This window comes from Phyllobates terribilis, unplaced genomic scaffold (genome assembly GCF_046119375.1).
Source record: "Phyllobates terribilis strain yellow unplaced genomic scaffold, ASM4611937v1 Scaffold_9303__1_contigs__length_17226, whole genome shotgun sequence".
Classification (NCBI taxonomy): domain Eukaryota; kingdom Metazoa; phylum Chordata; class Amphibia; order Anura; family Dendrobatidae; genus Phyllobates; species Phyllobates terribilis.
This window is the reverse complement of record NW_027372041.1, coordinates 1-17227: the sequence shown is the minus strand read 5'-3', so window position 1 is coordinate 17227 and position 17227 is coordinate 1. Positions and strand designations below refer to the sequence as shown.

General features: G+C 46.7%; 1 protein-coding gene across 1 annotated transcript; it reads right to left on the bottom strand.

The window, feature by feature from the left end:
- Window positions 1-38: 38 nt before the first annotated feature.
- LOC141252663 (RNA-binding protein 45-like) lies at window positions 39-9878 on the bottom strand. The gene is made up of 6 exons (XM_073670542.1): window positions 9508-9878; window positions 8596-8718; window positions 8068-8194; window positions 3494-3643; window positions 2416-2595; window positions 39-172 (listed from the first exon to the last, which is right to left on the bottom strand). The coding sequence occupies exons 1-6, from the start codon at window positions 9784-9786 to the stop codon at window positions 39-41; spliced, it is 993 nt and encodes a 330-aa protein (XP_073526643.1). The 5' UTR covers window positions 9787-9878.
- Window positions 9879-17227: the final 7349 nt, after the last annotated feature.

Genomic DNA, 17227 nt, shown 5'->3' with positions numbered 1-17227 from the left:
GAAAATAAAAAGTATGACCGGTGGTCTCATGATTATACTCACTCAGCACCATCACCTCCATCATTCAGATAAGTGACACCCAGACGATTTCCGGGGGGATACTCAAACCCGTGCAGCTTGTACTTGGCATATATAGCGGATGAGATATTCTGATACTGCACCACGGCATAAGCTACCAAAGAAAAGGGAAAAGGCATCAGAAATCAGCTGGTGTTCTGGTATCTAGCAACCCATACAATGCAGGAAAACTTACTGAAGTGCACACTGATGGAAACTTACCTGCGGACATTTGTGTGTTCACACACTGAACCTTTCCAAGGCTGTGAAAGCCCTCACTGCCATATGCAATGGGACGACGACATAAATCAGAAGTGTCAATGCCTTAAACAGCTCCGCTGCTTTGTACTTACCCCTGGGCAATGGCACATATCTGCATGAGGCCCCTAGAGGTCAGCTAGTGTTCATTCCCTGGTGGTTAGTGGCACATTATGCATCAGGGTCCCTGGTGGTAAATGGAACATTAAGCATCTGGTGCTTGGTGATTAGTGGTACAGTCGGCATCTGGTACCTGGTGGTAAACAGTACAGTCAGCATCCAGCCTGTACAGTCAATGTCCTCTACCCGGAGGTCAGTAGTAACATCAATAACTAGTTCGATGTGGTTATTTTTCTCTCTCAAGCAGCCGTTGGTACCTGATGATCAGCGATTTTATGTTCCCTGTTGGTAAGTGGTACAGTCAGAGTAGTAGCGTCTTCTGGGCAGAGGAATAATTATTGCCCATTGCTCGAGGTACACGGTGCCGGCTTCCTATCTCTGATGGTCAGTAGTATAGTCGATCACTGGGATACATCTGGGTCTCTGGTAGTCAGCAGTATGGTCAGCAGTACATTAATCATCCACAACCGGCTTCGTCAGTAAGTGCAGCAGTCAATATCCGGTTCCTGGTCAAGGCACAGTCAACGTCTGATCCTGGCTGGTCAGAGGTACAATCAGTGTTTGACATCGAATGATCTGTGTGTAGATGGCGCACAATTCCAGAAGTCAATGGTACAGTCAGCTTCTCCTTATCTGATGGTCCAGTTGAAAGTCGCAATCTCTCGTGATCCGGTTGGGTGCGTTTTAGAATCCCAATCCAATGAAAGGGTTGGTTTTGTGGTCTACTGAGACACTTCCCATAATGATACTACCAGATAGAGATGGACGCCCTCCCAGGGTCTGTCACCGTCAGGCTCAACGCTGCACATGATGGCAGCAGTACTGACTGGTCCCAAAAGTGATCTGCACTTCTCTGCCACTGGAGACTACCATAATTACATGGGTGGTCTCCTAAACAAGATAGATCACTTATCCTCTGAATGAGATCCCAAATTCCCCCCTGTGAAATAAACATTACTGAGCATGTGTGACCACTGCTCTTACCGGTCACACCTTAGTATAGGTCATCGATATCAGATTAGCGGGGCTTCAACACCTGTCACCGACACTCATCAGCAGCCAGATGTAGACATTGATCGAATCTCTGCTGTACATGTCTGTCCAATGCGTAGAGTTGGCACATCAACTTCCACTCTCTTAAAGGGAACCGGTCACATGAAAAAATGCTATTAACCCGCAGATCAATAATGTTTGAGCCTGCCCGGCGCCGAGAGTCCCACTGCAGGGAGGAAATTAACTTTCTGACAGCCGGCCCTACTGATGAGAGACCTGTCAGTCAGTGCAAGGGGTGCAGATACAGCAGCCACTCTATATGCAGAGAGATGCGACCGAACACCCGTGACTAAAACCCGAACGCTACCAAGAGGAAAAAAGTTTATTTCCACCCGGCAGTGGGGCTCTAAGTGCCAGCTCCGGCAAGATCAGAAAGCTATAAACTCAATATCTGCTTTTTTTCTTCACATGACAGGTTCCCTTTAAATCGGATCTGATCTGTAGTACCCAGCAGTGGGCGCCACACACTGATCGGAGCCGTGCTGTATAGTTTCAACCGATAGGAATTTAACACCATGGTAAGACACCTCTCCATGACAGATCAACAATGAAGACCCTGGCACTCCTTTAATGCGAGTGAAACTATTAACAGACAATCAGACAAATGCACGTGACCCTTCAGTCTGTTATTTCGCTATCAGAGAAAGACTGAAGCAAATAGAATAGAGCAGCAAGAAAAGGATTCAAGAACATTGCCTTTTCTCACAGCGCTATTCTTTACCAGTCTTCATCTCACAATCTTAGAGTCTGATGAAGGTATAATAACAGACCAAAACATCAGATTGTCTATTAAAGAGGGCTGCGTCGCATTAAAAGGATATTATTACTATAAAAGGAGTGTGGAGTGCTCATTAGTAGGATTTTAATAAGTGGTATAAAGCTAAAAGGGTAAAACCAGTGCAGCTTTCCCAAAAGAAGAAACCTTACCAAATGATGAGAACATGTCGCGCTGGACCTCGCAGAACTCGAGTCCTGGAATAAGATCGAATAAACTGTAGATCTGATCCTGGACCAAGGGCACTCGGGACACAACAGTTAGACGCTTGGACACACTTTCCTGGCCTCGGCCATCTCCCGCTTTGTCATAAAGGGAATAGTCATACTGTTCTAAAAATGAGAATTTAAGATAGTCGTCAGTGTAAAGATTATGTGAGCTAGATCCTCTACCATGCGCTATTACAGTACAAGTGTTGTCAGGATTATAGTGCACTGGTATAAGATGTGTCAGTGCTCCTTGGTTCTAAACTAAGTATTTTGCACTTGACCTAATGCAAATATATCAATATTGGGTATATATTACAAAGCTTTCACCCACCAAACTATTTATATGAGCATGTAGCTCTTTCAAACACAAGTCCAGCAATACTTTACATAGCCAGTCCATTCATCCATTATTGAGAAATCAGCATTTGAATTTACAAGCAAAGGAGGCTCAAGAGCTATGGTAGACCTGAAGCCTGTCACTCCAGGTCCATCTATTCCCCTCCCAGTGCCAGCTCGTCCCGCCCGACGATGCATTTGTCCGAAGTCACACTGCATAGAGGCTGTCAGTCAAGCAGGAAGAGGCGGGGCTGGGTGGGAAATTAGAGCTGGAGTGACAGAGGCTTCAGATCTACCATAGCTCTTCAGCCTCATTTGCGTATCAATTCAAATGAGGATTTCTCAGTAACAGGGGAATGGATTGGCTATGTAAAAGTATTGGTGGACTTGCTTTTGAAAGAGCTACATGAACATATAAATAATTAGTTGGGTGAAATTACCTTTAAGAAAAAAAATATATATATTGTCCACAAAGTTGGACAACCCCCCCCCCTTTAAGATTTCTCAACAGGAATAAATCAAGTCACCGCTGAGCTACACCCTTTCCATAACTCCCAGAGAAATAAACAAGGGTTATCAACACAATGCAGCACGGACAGTTATCTCTACATCTGCCATGATACGGAAGATGGGAATAACCCTTTAAAAAATATATTCTTTGAGAAGTGAAAGCAGTAAACATTACCAGACTGCCCGAAAGAATACATGGATGCTGCAGGGTCGTGCAGAAGAGGCTCCGGCGGCGGCTGCTGCTGCTGCCGAGACGGGCCGTGGTAATCTGCGGCTTCTGATGTTGCGCCCTTGTTCCTGGGTTCGGCCAGGATGGCTTTGTAACCTGAGAATAACGACATTAATGTAAATCTGCAGAGAACAATCTGGGGTAACTAAAGTTATACTATAACCAGGTTTCACATGGCACGGCTGAACGAATAATGAAGACAACGCCATCGTCTCTATATATGTAGTCCCAGTAATACTGTCCAGCTAGCACTAATAGGGCCCACGAGGGAGAGGATCTTTGCAGATACACCTTAAGTTTTTTTTCTTCTGTAAAACATTTTTCAACTTTCTGATGTAATTTTCAGTATATACACCTAAAGACCTGCACACAAAGGCTGTCCATTTTTTTTTTATTTTTTATTATGGGCTTAAAAACTGACAGGCAGGTAGTTGCTGACTACCTGCCTGCTCTACACAATGCCAGGTCAAAATGGTCACTAACCGTTCCTGCCGGTGATTCAGCTACTCCATGTCAACAGAGCTGCTCTTCCTCTTCCAGGCTGCTCTCTCTAGGGGGGCATAACTGTGACCTCATGTTGATTGACACCTGGCTCCCTGCAGTAAGGCAGTGGGGAGCTGCCTGTCAATCAGCATGACATTAGCAGTCACGCCCCATCAACAGCAGAGCGGAAGAGAAGCCGCTGGTCTGTTGACGCAATGTCACCGGAAGCTGCTGAATTGCCGGCAGGAGTGGCACTGGATCTAAATTTCATCCATTTTTGGTCCATGTGTTTTAGGCTATGTGCCCACGATGCAGAAATGAAGCAGAAAATTTCTGCAGCATTTCTGCATCTCCCTGGCAGAAAAAACGCATGCAGATTGACAAGCGCTTTCCAGGCGATAGCATCACTTGGAAAGTGCTTGACAACTAGGTCACACTGTATAAATCCATGCAAACGGCATGGATTTATACAGTGTGAACCGTAACAATTAAAACAAATAAAGCTATACTCACCCCCGATGCCCCGGCGTGGCTGCAGCGCTCGTTCCTGTCTGGTTCCTGGATGCCGGCATATCGCGAGACAGAGCGGTGAAGAGCCTGCGGTCACATGACTGACGTCACCGCAGGTCCTCAAGCGATGCCGGCATTCAGAGAGAAGCCGCCGGACAGGTGAATATAAACTTTATTTGTTGTTTTATTCTTTTTTTACAGGTACAATGGTACCCAGGTCTAGATGAGAGTCTCCTCTCCTCCAGAACTGGGTACCATCCGCACATAGAGACGCATAGAAGCAGTCGCAGTTTCTATGCGTCTCAATGCAAGTCAATGGCGGGAGTTCCGCTGCGTGTCCGCAAAATTAAATGACATGCTGCGGATTTTTGTACGCAGCATAAACGCTGTGGAAAAATCCGCAGCATGTGCACAGAACATGCGGAATCCCCTTGGGGACCATGGGGTGCGGATTACCTAGCGTTTCACAAGCGTTTATGCTGTGGAAATTCCGCAGCATAAACGCTTGAAAAACGCTACGTGGGCACTCAGCCTTACTATCAGTGTGGCATCTGTATGTCTAATATGCAGAACAGCCCAGCTTCTCATACCCAGAAAACGTAAAATACAGACAGGAGTGGAGCACTTCTCTGACGAGAGTGCCAGTCTGGGCCTCCTCTGTACCTCACAGCTTAGAGGCTCACCTGCAGCCAGTCTAGGCCTCCTCTGTACCTTACAGCTTAGAGGCTCGCCTGCAGCCAGTCTAGGCCTCCTCTGTACCTTACAGCTTAGAGGCTCACCTGCAGCCAGTCTGGGCCTCCTCTGTTCCTTACAGCTTAGAGGCTCACCTGCAGCCAGTCTGGGCCTCCTCTGTACCTTACAGCTTAGAGGCTCGCCTGCAGCCAGTCTGGGCCTCCTCTGTACCTTACAGCTTAGAGGCTCGCCTGCAGCCAGTCTGGGCCTCCTCTGTACCTTACAGCTTAGAGGCTCACCTGCAGCCAGTCTGGGCCTCCTCTGTACCTCACAGCTTAGAGGCTCACCTGCAGCCAGTCTAGGCCTCCTCTGTACCTCACAGCTTAGAGGCTCACCTGCAGCCAGTCTAGGCCTCCTCTGTACCTCACAGCTTAGAGGCTCACCTGCAGCCAGTCTAGGCCTCCTCTGTACCTCACAGCTTAGAGGCTCACCTGCAGCCAGTCTGGGCCTCCTCTGTACCTCACAGCTTAGAGGCTCACCTGCAGCCAGTCTGGGCCTCCTCTGGGCCTCCTCTGTACCTCACAGCTTAGAGGCTCACCTGCAGCCAGTCTAGGCCTCCTCTGTACCTTACAGCTTAGAGGCTCGCCTGCAGCCAGTCTAGGCCTCCTCTGTACCTTACAGCTTAGAGGCTCACCTGCAGCCAGTCTGGGCCTCCTCTGTTCCTTACAGCTTAGAGGCTCGCCTGCAGCCAGTCTGGGCCTCCTCTGTACCTTACAGCTTAGAGGCTCGCCTGCAGCCAGTCTGGGCCTCCTCTGTACCTTACAGCTTAGAGGCTCACCTGCAGCCAGTCTGGGCCTCCTCTGTACCTCACAGCTTAGAGGCTCACCTGCAGCCAGTCTGGGCCTCCTCTGTACCTCACAGCTTAGAGGCTCACCTGCAGCCAGTCTAGGCCTCCTCTGTACCTCACAGCTTAGAGGCTCACCTGCAGCCAGTCTAGGCCTCCTCTGTACCTCACAGCTTAGAGGCTCACCTGCAGCCAGTCTGGGCCTCCTCTGTACCTCACAGCTTAGAGGCTCACCTGCAGCCAGTCTGGGCCTCCTCTGTACCTCACAGCTTAGAGGCTCACCTGCAGCCAGTCTAGGCCTCCTCTGTACCTTACAGCTTAGAGGCTCGCCTGCAGCCAGTCTGGGCCTCCTCTGTACCTTACAGCTTAGAGGCTCACCTGCAGCCAGTCTAGGCCTCCTCTGTACCTCACAGCTTAGAGGCTCGCCTGCAGCCAGTCTGGGCCTCCTCTGTACCTTACAGCTTAGAGGCTCACCTGCAGCCAGTCTGGGCCTCCTCTGTACCTCACAGCTTAGAGGCTCACCTGCAGCCAGTCTGGGCCTCCTCTGTACCTTACAGCTTAGAGGCTCACCTGCAGCCAGTCTGTGCCTCCTCTGTACCTTACAGCTTAGAGGCTCACCTGCAGCCAGTCTAGGCCTCCTCTGTACCTTACAGCTTAGAGGCTCACCTGCAGCCAGTCTAGGCCTCCTCTGTACCTTACAGCTTAGAGGCTCGCCTGCAGCCAGTCTAGGCCTCCTCTGTACCTTACAGCTTAGAGGCTCACCTGCAGCCAGTCTGGGCCTCATCTGTACCTCACAGCTTAGAGGCTCACCTGCAGCCAGTCTGGGCCTCCTCTGTACCTTACAGCTTAGAGGCTCACCTGCAGCCAGTCTAGGCCTCCTCTGTACCTTACAGCTTAGAGGCTCACCTGCAGCCAGTCTGGGCCTCCTCTGTACCTTACAGCTTAGAGGCTCGCCTGCAGCCAGTCTAGGCCTCCTCTGTACCTTACAGCTTAGAGGCTCACCTGCAGCCAGTCTGGGCCTCCTCTGTACCTTACAGCTTAGAGGCTCACCTGCAGCCAGTCTGTGCCTCCTCTGTACCTTACAGCTTAGAGGCTGCAATACAACCCTTTCTCGTGTCCTGATAAGTGTAAGAACAATGTCATCCTGCGTGAGCAGAGTGGTGTACGGGCACAATATGAAGTCTGAGCCCCGTGCACAAGCAAAGCACTTCTCCCCAACGAGCTGCGCGCTTCAGAACAGATATTTGAGTGATCGGTGAAAAAAACAGATTAGGGATTCAGATCCTCACCGATCTGCTACACATTAAGTAGTATTCAAAAAGAAAAAATAAATAGGCACGCTTAAAAGGGGTTGTTCACTTAAGGGGACAATTTTTTTTTCTTACTTAAATACATGCAGTTGGGCTAAAAATAATTTTTCCAGTTGTGGTTTCATTAAACATTTTGCACCGTTCCCCTCCTATAGCCGCTGTATTACACTGTCTATTGCTGGCTGCAGAATGAGTTACTGGGGCTGGTAAATGGGCAGGTTTGGTCACTGCTCCTCCACCAGCAGCCATTGTATGGACAGGAGAGCTGTGCAGTCTGAGCAATAGACAGGGTAATACAGGAGCTATAGGAGGAAAACTTAGCCCCAATTGCATGTATTTAACTAAGGAAAACAAATGTACACAAAGGTGAACAACCCCCTTTAACTATAGTAGAACTTGTTTCATGACATTAGCACTAGGGTCTGTAATCTTTTTAAATTATTTTTCTTCATTAAAAACAAATGATATTTAAAAAAATAAATAAATAACACTTTACATGGTCAATTGTTGGGAAAAAAAAAAGTTTTTTTTTATATGGCACCTTCCCTTTAAGTGAAAAACACAGCAGCAACACACATTTTAACTTGCATTTTGGTGCAGATTTTACCCTACTCATTAGTAAGAAATTGACATGCTGCAGATTTAAACCTGCAAGTCACACAAGTACCGAGACTCCAGGATTCTCAGAATACGGCACTCACTTCTGTCACAATTTTCAATTGCCAAAGCAGCGTGGGAAGGCTTCTGGAAGCGCACGTAGGCCAGTCCTTTACTCTCGCCCGTGGTTTTATTCTTAATAATTGAACAGTATTCAACTGGGCCATATTCCTGGAGAAAGAAGAAAACTTTCAGCTTTAAACACTACAAATATTTGAAACAAAACACAGGATTAGTCTCCATTCTTACAGGCATAGGGCCTGTTTCATCAAAGCTTCCAGGACAAAAAAAAAAAAAGTAAGTAGTTGCAAAATTTAGTCACAACGCTAATATTTCTGCAACCTATGGCGTAATTTTCGCCTCAACGGCAACAAACTTGGCTCCAGAAATATGGGACTGTTTTATTTAGTGTTTGCCAAGGGGGTGGTGCCGACAGGGTAATCATGCAGAGAAGCCTAAATACCCACCCAGAGCTCTTAGACCTCCAAGAAACATTTATGGTTAATAATGCAATTTCCTAAATGCTCAGATGTCTGGGAGACACGATTCAAAGGAATCTACAGTGTTTGTACCTTAAACCTTGTTTTTATATCATCTTCTGAATAGGTTTTCGGGATCATGACAAAGATCCTCGTCAGCTCCTCGTCCTCTACTTCTCTGTGGCTCGTGGATCCCCGGGACTGAGCAATAAAGACCTGAAATAGAAGAAGTTACTAAACAGGGGGGGCAAAACTTCCGACACGTTAGAAAGGATCTGATCGATTAGTCTGAGCCAGCACCAACGTCAATAAACTGCAATATCTGGATGTCTACAAATCGCCATTCGGTCACCTACACCTGACATTACTGCTGCTTACTACAGACGACTACGTTGACTGGTCATTAATCATTTCAGTTCAGAAATCTTGAATTTGTCAGAATCTGATTTGCATGAATCCAGCAAAATGGTAACCGGCTGGCCACATGTTACTGGATTCTTTTGAGGGCCAGGAAAGGGTTTATAAAAAAAAAAAAAAAAAAAAAAAATGCAAGATAAACCTGGTCCTCCGATCTCTGGGAAGCAAAGCATGCACTGATTACACCCTGAAGCAATGACATTGCATGAGGACAAAGTACTGCAGCAGAAAGTATAGAGGAAAGGATTCTTTACAGTTAGATTCTGGAACGAGGTAGTAATGGCAGAGGCTGTATCAGCATATAACAAAACTGCTGGATGCTCATCTATTAGCAAATGTCAGGGAAGCTTCTTATAGATTATCTCCTGATATTGAACAATTTAGTCACAAAATTGATTTAAATAAAAGTTTGCCAAAAGAAACCAATAAAAAAAAAAACAGATTGAAAGGTGTGATCTGACTGGATGCGGAGTGTAACTCTTTAACCGAAGGCAACCAATCACAAGCCAGCATGGATTTTTTCTCTCGAAGAGACAGGATGAAAGCTGAGCTGTGATTGGCGCACGTGATCGCCTCCCTCCCGCGCACCTTGATGGGCTTGCTGTTGTCGCTGAGGCAGCGGCCGTGCATCTCCTCCATGGCCCGGCACGCCTGAGACGACTTAGCGTACTTCACGAAGGCGATGCCTTTAGACTCCTTGGTGTGTCTGTCCTTCACCACCCAGATGTCCTGGATGTCCCCGAACTCCGCGAATCTCTCCCGGATCATGTCCTCCGTCAGCGTCTTGCTGACCACCAGGAACACTCGGCTGTTGGGAGGATCGTCCAGATTTCCGGCCGATGGACGAAACCCGCTGTTGTCCTCCATGTCTTCGGTTATTGTGAGCGCGGCAACAGCAGAACAACAGTGCGCTCTGCAGCCGTTACTGGGACACAATGCAAGCTCCGCCCTCTCCGGTCACGTATGGACACGTCTGTCGTAAACGTGGCCTCACTTTGCCGTAGCAGCGACACCTAGTGGTTGGAGGCTGCACTGCACCCTCACTGCTCATTTCTACCATCAGCCTGAGTGAGTCACCCAAGAGTGAGGGTCTTCCTCATCACACGGATGGACCCTGCCCTCACCACATCGGTGGGAAAATTTGCTGCAAACTCAATGGTTGAATTCCGCATTAAAATCTTTGCAGGTCGATTTCTACACAGTTATTTTTTCCTGAGAGGGAAAAAAAAGCTAAAAGGATTAGTCCCATTTTCATAAAAGTGTATTTTCGGATAGTGCATGTAAATACAAACACTTTTGCAATTTACTGCTTGTTAAAATTTTCAGCTGTTCTTGAGATATTAGCAATTGTTTTTATTATAATGCGTTGCCTTGGAGACCGACCACTGCTGCCAGACAGCAGAAAGTGCACAGCGCTTACAAGCTCTTTTCTATTGAGGCCTGTAAGCACTGGTTTGAAGCCGGCCAGAGTCGTTGATGAGCCGCTGTTACCTCCTAATCCCGGCTAGCTACACTGCAGTGTTTACAACCTAGGCAGCAGTGGTGGTCGGTCTCCTAGGCAACAAGCTTGTTTTTACCAGCACTATCTGACGACATCCATCTGTGAAGACGGGATTGACCCTTTAAAAGAGCCTTTTACTTTGGAGATGAGCTGTGCTGATGACATTATGACCACGACTGCAGCGCTACATTCATGATACTTGATGATTCTACTGTACAATACCTGCCAATCATGCACGCATATCAGGAGGTAACAACATTGGCACCGCTGCCCTCCAGTGCAGAAGTAAGTGGTGCCAGACAAGCCTTTTAAGACCACATTCACACGTTCAGTGTTTGGTCAGTATTTTACATCAGTGTTTGTAAGCCAAAACCAGGAGTGGAACAATCAGAGGAAAAGTATAATAGAAACTCGTCACCACTTCTGTATTTATCACCCACTCCTGGTTTTGGCTTACAAATACTGATGTGAAATACTGACCAAATACTGAACGTGTGAACATGGCCTTAATCTGTGGATTTTCATTTTGCAAATCTTGATGAAAAAAAAGTAGCTGCTAATCCACCATGTGTGAACAAACCCATAGGGAACATGAAGATCATTTTATTTTTATTCATTGCTTATATAGCACTATCATATTCTGTAGCACTTTACATGCATATTATTGTTGTCTTCAATGGAGCTCACAATCTAGATCCCCTATCAGTATGTCTTTGGAGTGTGGGAGGAAACCCACACAAACATGGGGAGAACATACAAACTCCTTACAGATGTTGTCCTTGGTGGGATTTGAACCCAGGACCCCAGTGCTGCAAAGGATGCAGTACTAACCACTGAGCCACCATGCTGCCTGTAAAACATCCATTTAGCAGATGCATTTCCACACTGATATTTTGGGTGTGTGGATGAGGGTTGGTAAAATCTTAGTCACTTTGTAGACGCTGTGATACATGGCAGATGTTTCGGTTACAGATGTAGAAGAAGAATCTGCTATATGTGAACACTCCCTGACAGCTATTATCATAAGCACCATTGTTTTAAATGTTTTTAACTAAAAAAATATATTACGTTCTCCATCTTCTCTGCACCTTTCATGCGAGAGAATCGGATCACACAAAGATGGCACTCAGCTCATGCTCTGATCAAAGTTTGAGCTGAGTGTCATTAGCATAATTGGCATGATGGACTGTACGGCAGTGTGAGCGAGCCCTCACATTCAAGAAGGGTTTTTTTTTTTAGATGTCATGTGTGCATCACGCTGCATTGATGACTCTGTGCAGGGCCTACTAATCAGAAAAGGCTCTGTTTAGGCCGGCAGGTAGGAAGAGTTTCTCATGGCTCTGGTCTGGCAGCCATGGACAACCAACTGTGTCCTGCGAATATTTTTGGTCATATAGTCCCAATGTCCAAACATTGCAAGTAATAATAGAAAATGCAGAAATCCAGTAGAATTGTATTTCTGATGACTGTCAGGCTGACGGTCACAAAGACCAGATTTACTATCATTACTTACAATGTTACCATGAGACAATGCGATCCTACAGTGCGGTAAGTCACCATACCTACATGAGGATAAGAAGTGGTATATTTTTTGTCTGTGTAAGGCGCCATTACCAGACTGTGTGCACACGGTGTCGTTATCATCAGACTGTGTGCACACGGTGTCGTTATTATCAGACTGTGTGCACACGGTGTGGTTATTATCAGACTGTGTGCACACGGTGTCGTTATTATCAGACTGTGTGCACACGGTGTCGTTATTATCAGACTGTGCACACGGTGTCGTTATTATCAGACTGTGCACACGGTGTGGTTATTATCAGACTGTGCACACGGTGTGGTTATTATCAGACTGTGTGCACACGGTGTCGTTATTATCAGACTGTGCGCACACGGTGTCGTTATTATCAGACTGTGCACACGGTGTGGTTATTATCAGATTGTGCACACTGTCGTTATTATCAGACTGTGTGCACACTGTCGTTATTATCAGACTGTGTGCACACGGTGTCGTTATTATCAGACTGTGTGCACACGGTGTGGTTATTATCAGATTGTGCACACTGTCGTTATTATCAGACTGCGCACACGGTGTCGTTATTATCAGACTGTGTGCACACGGTGTGGTTATTATCAGACTGTGTGCACACGGTGTGGTTATTATCAGACTGTGTGCACACGGTGTCGTTATTATCAGACTGTGCGCACACGGTGTGGTTATTATCAGATTGTGCACACTGTCGTTATTATCAGACTGTGTGCACACTGTCGTTATTATCAGACTGTGTGCACACGGTGTCGTTATTATCAGACTGTGTGCACACGGTGTGGTTATTATCAGATTGTGCACACTGTCGTTATTATCAGACTGCGCACACGGTGTCGTTATTATCAGACTGTGTGCACACGGTGTCGTTATTATCAGACTGTGTGCACACGGTGTCGTTATTATCAGACTGTGTGCACACGGTGTCGTTATTATCAGATTGTGTGCACACGGTGTCGTTATTATCAGACTGTGCACACAGTGTCGTTATTATCAGACTGTGTGCACACGGTGTCGTTATTAACAGACTGTGTGCACACGGTGTCGTTATCAGACTGTGCGCACACGGTGTCGTTATTATCAGACTGCGCACACGGTGTCTTTATTATTAGACTGTGCGCACACGGTGTCTTTATTATCAGACTGTGCGCACACGGTGTCTTTATTATCAGACTGCGCACACGGTGTCTTTATTATCAGACTGTGCGCACACGGTGTCTGTATTATCAGACTGTGTGCACACGGTGTCGTTATTATCAGACTGTGTGCACACGGTGTCGTTATTATCAGACTGTGCGCACACGGTGTCGTTATTATCATACTGCGCACACGGTGTCGTTATTATCAGACTGTGCGCACACGGTGTCTTTATTATCAGACTGTGCGCACACGGTGTCTTTATTATCAGACTGCGCACACGGTGTCTTTATTATCAGACTGTGTGCACGCGGTGTCTTTATTATCAGACTGCGCACACGGTGTCTTTATTATCAGGCTGTGCGCACACGGTGTCGTTATTATCATACTGCGCACACGGTGTCGTTATTATCAGACTGCGCACACGGTGTCTTTATTATCAGACTGTGTGCACACGGTGTCTTTATTATCAGACTGTGTGCATACGGTGTCTTTATTATCAGACTGCGCATACGGTGTCTTTATTATCAGGCTGTGCGCACACGGTGTCTTTATTATCAGACTGTGCGCACACGGTGTCTTTATTATCAGACTGTGCGCACACGGTGTCTTTATTATCAGACTGCGCACACGGTGTCTTTATTATCAGACTGTGCGCACACGGTGTCTTTATTATCAGGCTGTGCGCACACGGTGTCTTTATTATCAGACTGTGCGCACACGGTGTCTTTATTATCAGACTGTGCGCACACGGTGTCTTTATTATCAGACTGCGCACACGGTGTCTTTATTATCAGACTGTGTGCACGCGGTGTCTTTATTATCAGACTGTGTGCACGCGGTGTCTTTATTATCAGACTGTGTGCACGCGGTGTCTTTATTATCAGACTGCGCACACGGTGTCTTTATTATCAGGCTGTGCGCACACGGTGTCTTTATTATCAGGCTGTGCGCACACGGTGTCTTTATTATCAGACTGTGCGCACACGGTGTCTTTATTATCAGACTGTGCGCACACGGTGTCTTTATTATCAGACTGTGTGCACACGGTGTCTTTATTATCAGGCTGTGCGCACACGGTGTCTTTATTATCAGACTGTGCGCACACGGTGTCTTTATTATCAGACTGTGCGCACACGGTGTCTTTATTATCAGACTGTGTGCACACTGTGTCTTTATTATCAGACTGCGCACACGGTGTCTTTATTATCAGGCTGTGCGCACACGGTGTCTTTATTATCAGACTGTGTGCACACGGTGTCTTTATTATCAGACTGTGCGCACACGGTGTCTTTATTATCAGACTGCGCACACGGTGTCTTTATTATCAGGCTGTGCGCACACGGTGTCTTTATTATCAGACTGTGTGCACACGGTGTCTTTATTATCAGACTGTGCGCACACGGTGTCTTTATTATCAGACTGTGCGCACACGGTGTCTTTATTATCAGACTGTGTGCACACGGTGTCTTTATTATCAGACTGTGTGCACGCGGTGTCTTTATTATCAGACTGCGCACGCGGTGTCTTTATTATCAGGCTGTGCGCACACGGTGTCTTTATTATCAGACTGTGTGCACGCGGTGTCTTTATTATCAGACTGCGCACACGGTGTCTTTATTATCAGACTGTGTGCACGCGGTGTCTTTATTATCAGACTGCGCACACGGTGTCTTTATTATCAGACTGTGTGCACGCGGTGTCTTTATTATCAGACTGCGCACACGGTGTCTTTATTATCAGGCTGTGCGCACACGGTGTCTTTATTATCAGACTGCGCACACGGTGTCTTTATTATCAGACTGTGCGCACACGGTGTCTTTATTATCAGACTGTGCGCACACGGTGTCTTTATTATCAGACTGTGCGCACACGGTGTCTTTATTATCAGACTGCGCACACGGTGTCTTTATTATCAGACTGTGCGCACACGGTGTCTTTATTATCAGACTGTGTGCACACGGTGTCGTTATTATCACACTGCGCACACGGTGTCTTTATTATCAGACTGTGCACACGGTGTCTTTATTATCAGGCTGTGCGCACACGGTGTCTTTATTATCAGACTGTGTGCACACGGTGTGGTTATTATCAGACTGTGTGCACACGGTGTCTTTATTATCAGACTGTGCGCACACGGTGTCTTTATTATCAGACTGTGTGTACACGGTGTCTTTATTATCAGACTGCGCACACGGTGTCTTTATTATCAGGCTGTGCGCACACGGTGTCTTTATTATCAGACTGTGTGCACACGGTGTCTTTATTATCAGACTGTGTGCACACGGTGTCTTTATTATCAGCTGTGCGCACACGGTGTCTTTATTATCAGACTGTGCGCACACGGTGTCTTTATTATCAGACTGCGCACACGGTGTCTTTATTATCAGACTGTGTGCACACGGTGTCTTTATTATCAGACTGTGTGCACACGGTGTCTTTATTATCAGACTGTGCGCACACGGTGTCTTTATTATCAGACTGCGCACACGGTGTCTTTATTATCAGGCTGTGCGCACACGGTGTCTTTATTATCAGACTGCGCACACGGTGTCTTTATTATCAGGCTGTGCGCACACGGTGTCTTTTATTATCAGACTGTGTGCACACGGTGTCTTTATTATCAGACTGTGTGCACACGGTGTGGTTATTATCAGACTGTGCGCACACGGTGTCTTTATTATCAGACTGGCGCACACGGTGTCTTTATTATCAGGCTGTGCGCACACGGTGTCTTTATTATCAGACTGTGTGCACACGGTGTCTTTATTATCAGACTGTGCGCACACGGTGTCTTTATTATCAGACTGTGCGCACACGGTGTCTTTATTATTCAGACTGTGTGCACACGGTGTCTTTATTATCAGACTGTGTGCACGCGGTGTCTTTATTATCAGACTGCGCACGCGGTGTCTTTATTATCAGACTGTGCGCACACGGTGTCTTTATTATCAGACTGTGTGCACGCGGTGTCTTTATTATCAGACTGCGCACACGTGTCTTTATTATCAGACTGTGTGCACGCGGTGTCTTTATTATCAGACTGCGCACACGGTGTCTTTATTATCAGACTGTGTGCACGCGGTGTCTTTATTATCAGACTGCGCACACGGTGTCTTTATTATCAGGCTGTGCGCACACGGTGTCTTTATTATCAGACTGCGCACACGGTGTCTTTATTATCAGACTGTGCGCACACGGTGTCTTTATTATCAGACTGTGCGCACACGGTGTCTTTATTATCAGACTGTGGCACACGGTGTCTTTATTATCAGACTGCGCACACGGTGTCTTTATTATCAGACTGTGCGCACACGGTGTCTTTATTATCAGACTGTGTGCACACGGTGTCGTTATTATCACACTGCGCACACGGTGTCTTTATTATCAGACTGTGCACACGGTGTCTTTATTATCAGGCTGTGCGCACCGGTGTCTTTATTATCAGACTGTGTGCACACGGTGTGGTTATTATCAGACTGTGTGCACACGGTGTCTTTATTATCAGACTGTGCGCACACGGTGTCTTTATTATCAGACTGTGTGTACACGGTGTCTTTATTATCAGACTGCGCACACGGTGTCTTTATTATCAGGCTGTGCGCACACGGTGTCTTTATTATCAGACTGTGTGCACACGGTGTCTTTATTATCAGACTGTGTGCACACGGTGTCTTTATTATCAGGCTGTGTGCACACGGTGTCTTTATTATCAGACTGTGCGCACACGGTGTCTTTATTATCAGACTGCGCACACGGTGTCTTTATTATCAGACTGTGTGCACACGGTGTCTTTATTATCAGACTGTGTGCACACGGTGTCTTTATTATCAGACTGTGCGCACACGGTGTCTTTATTATCAGACTGCGCACACGGTGTCTTTATTATCAGGCTGTGCGCACACGGTGTCTTTATTATCAGACTGCGCACACGGTGTCTTTATTATCAGGCTGTGCGCACACGGTGTCTTTATTATCAGACTGTGTGCACACGGTGTCTTTATTATCAGACTGTGTGCACACGGTGTGGTTATTATCAGACTGTGTGCACACGGTGTCTTTATTATCAGACTGTGCGCACACGGTGTCTTTATTTTTCAGACTGTGCGCACCACGGTGTCTTT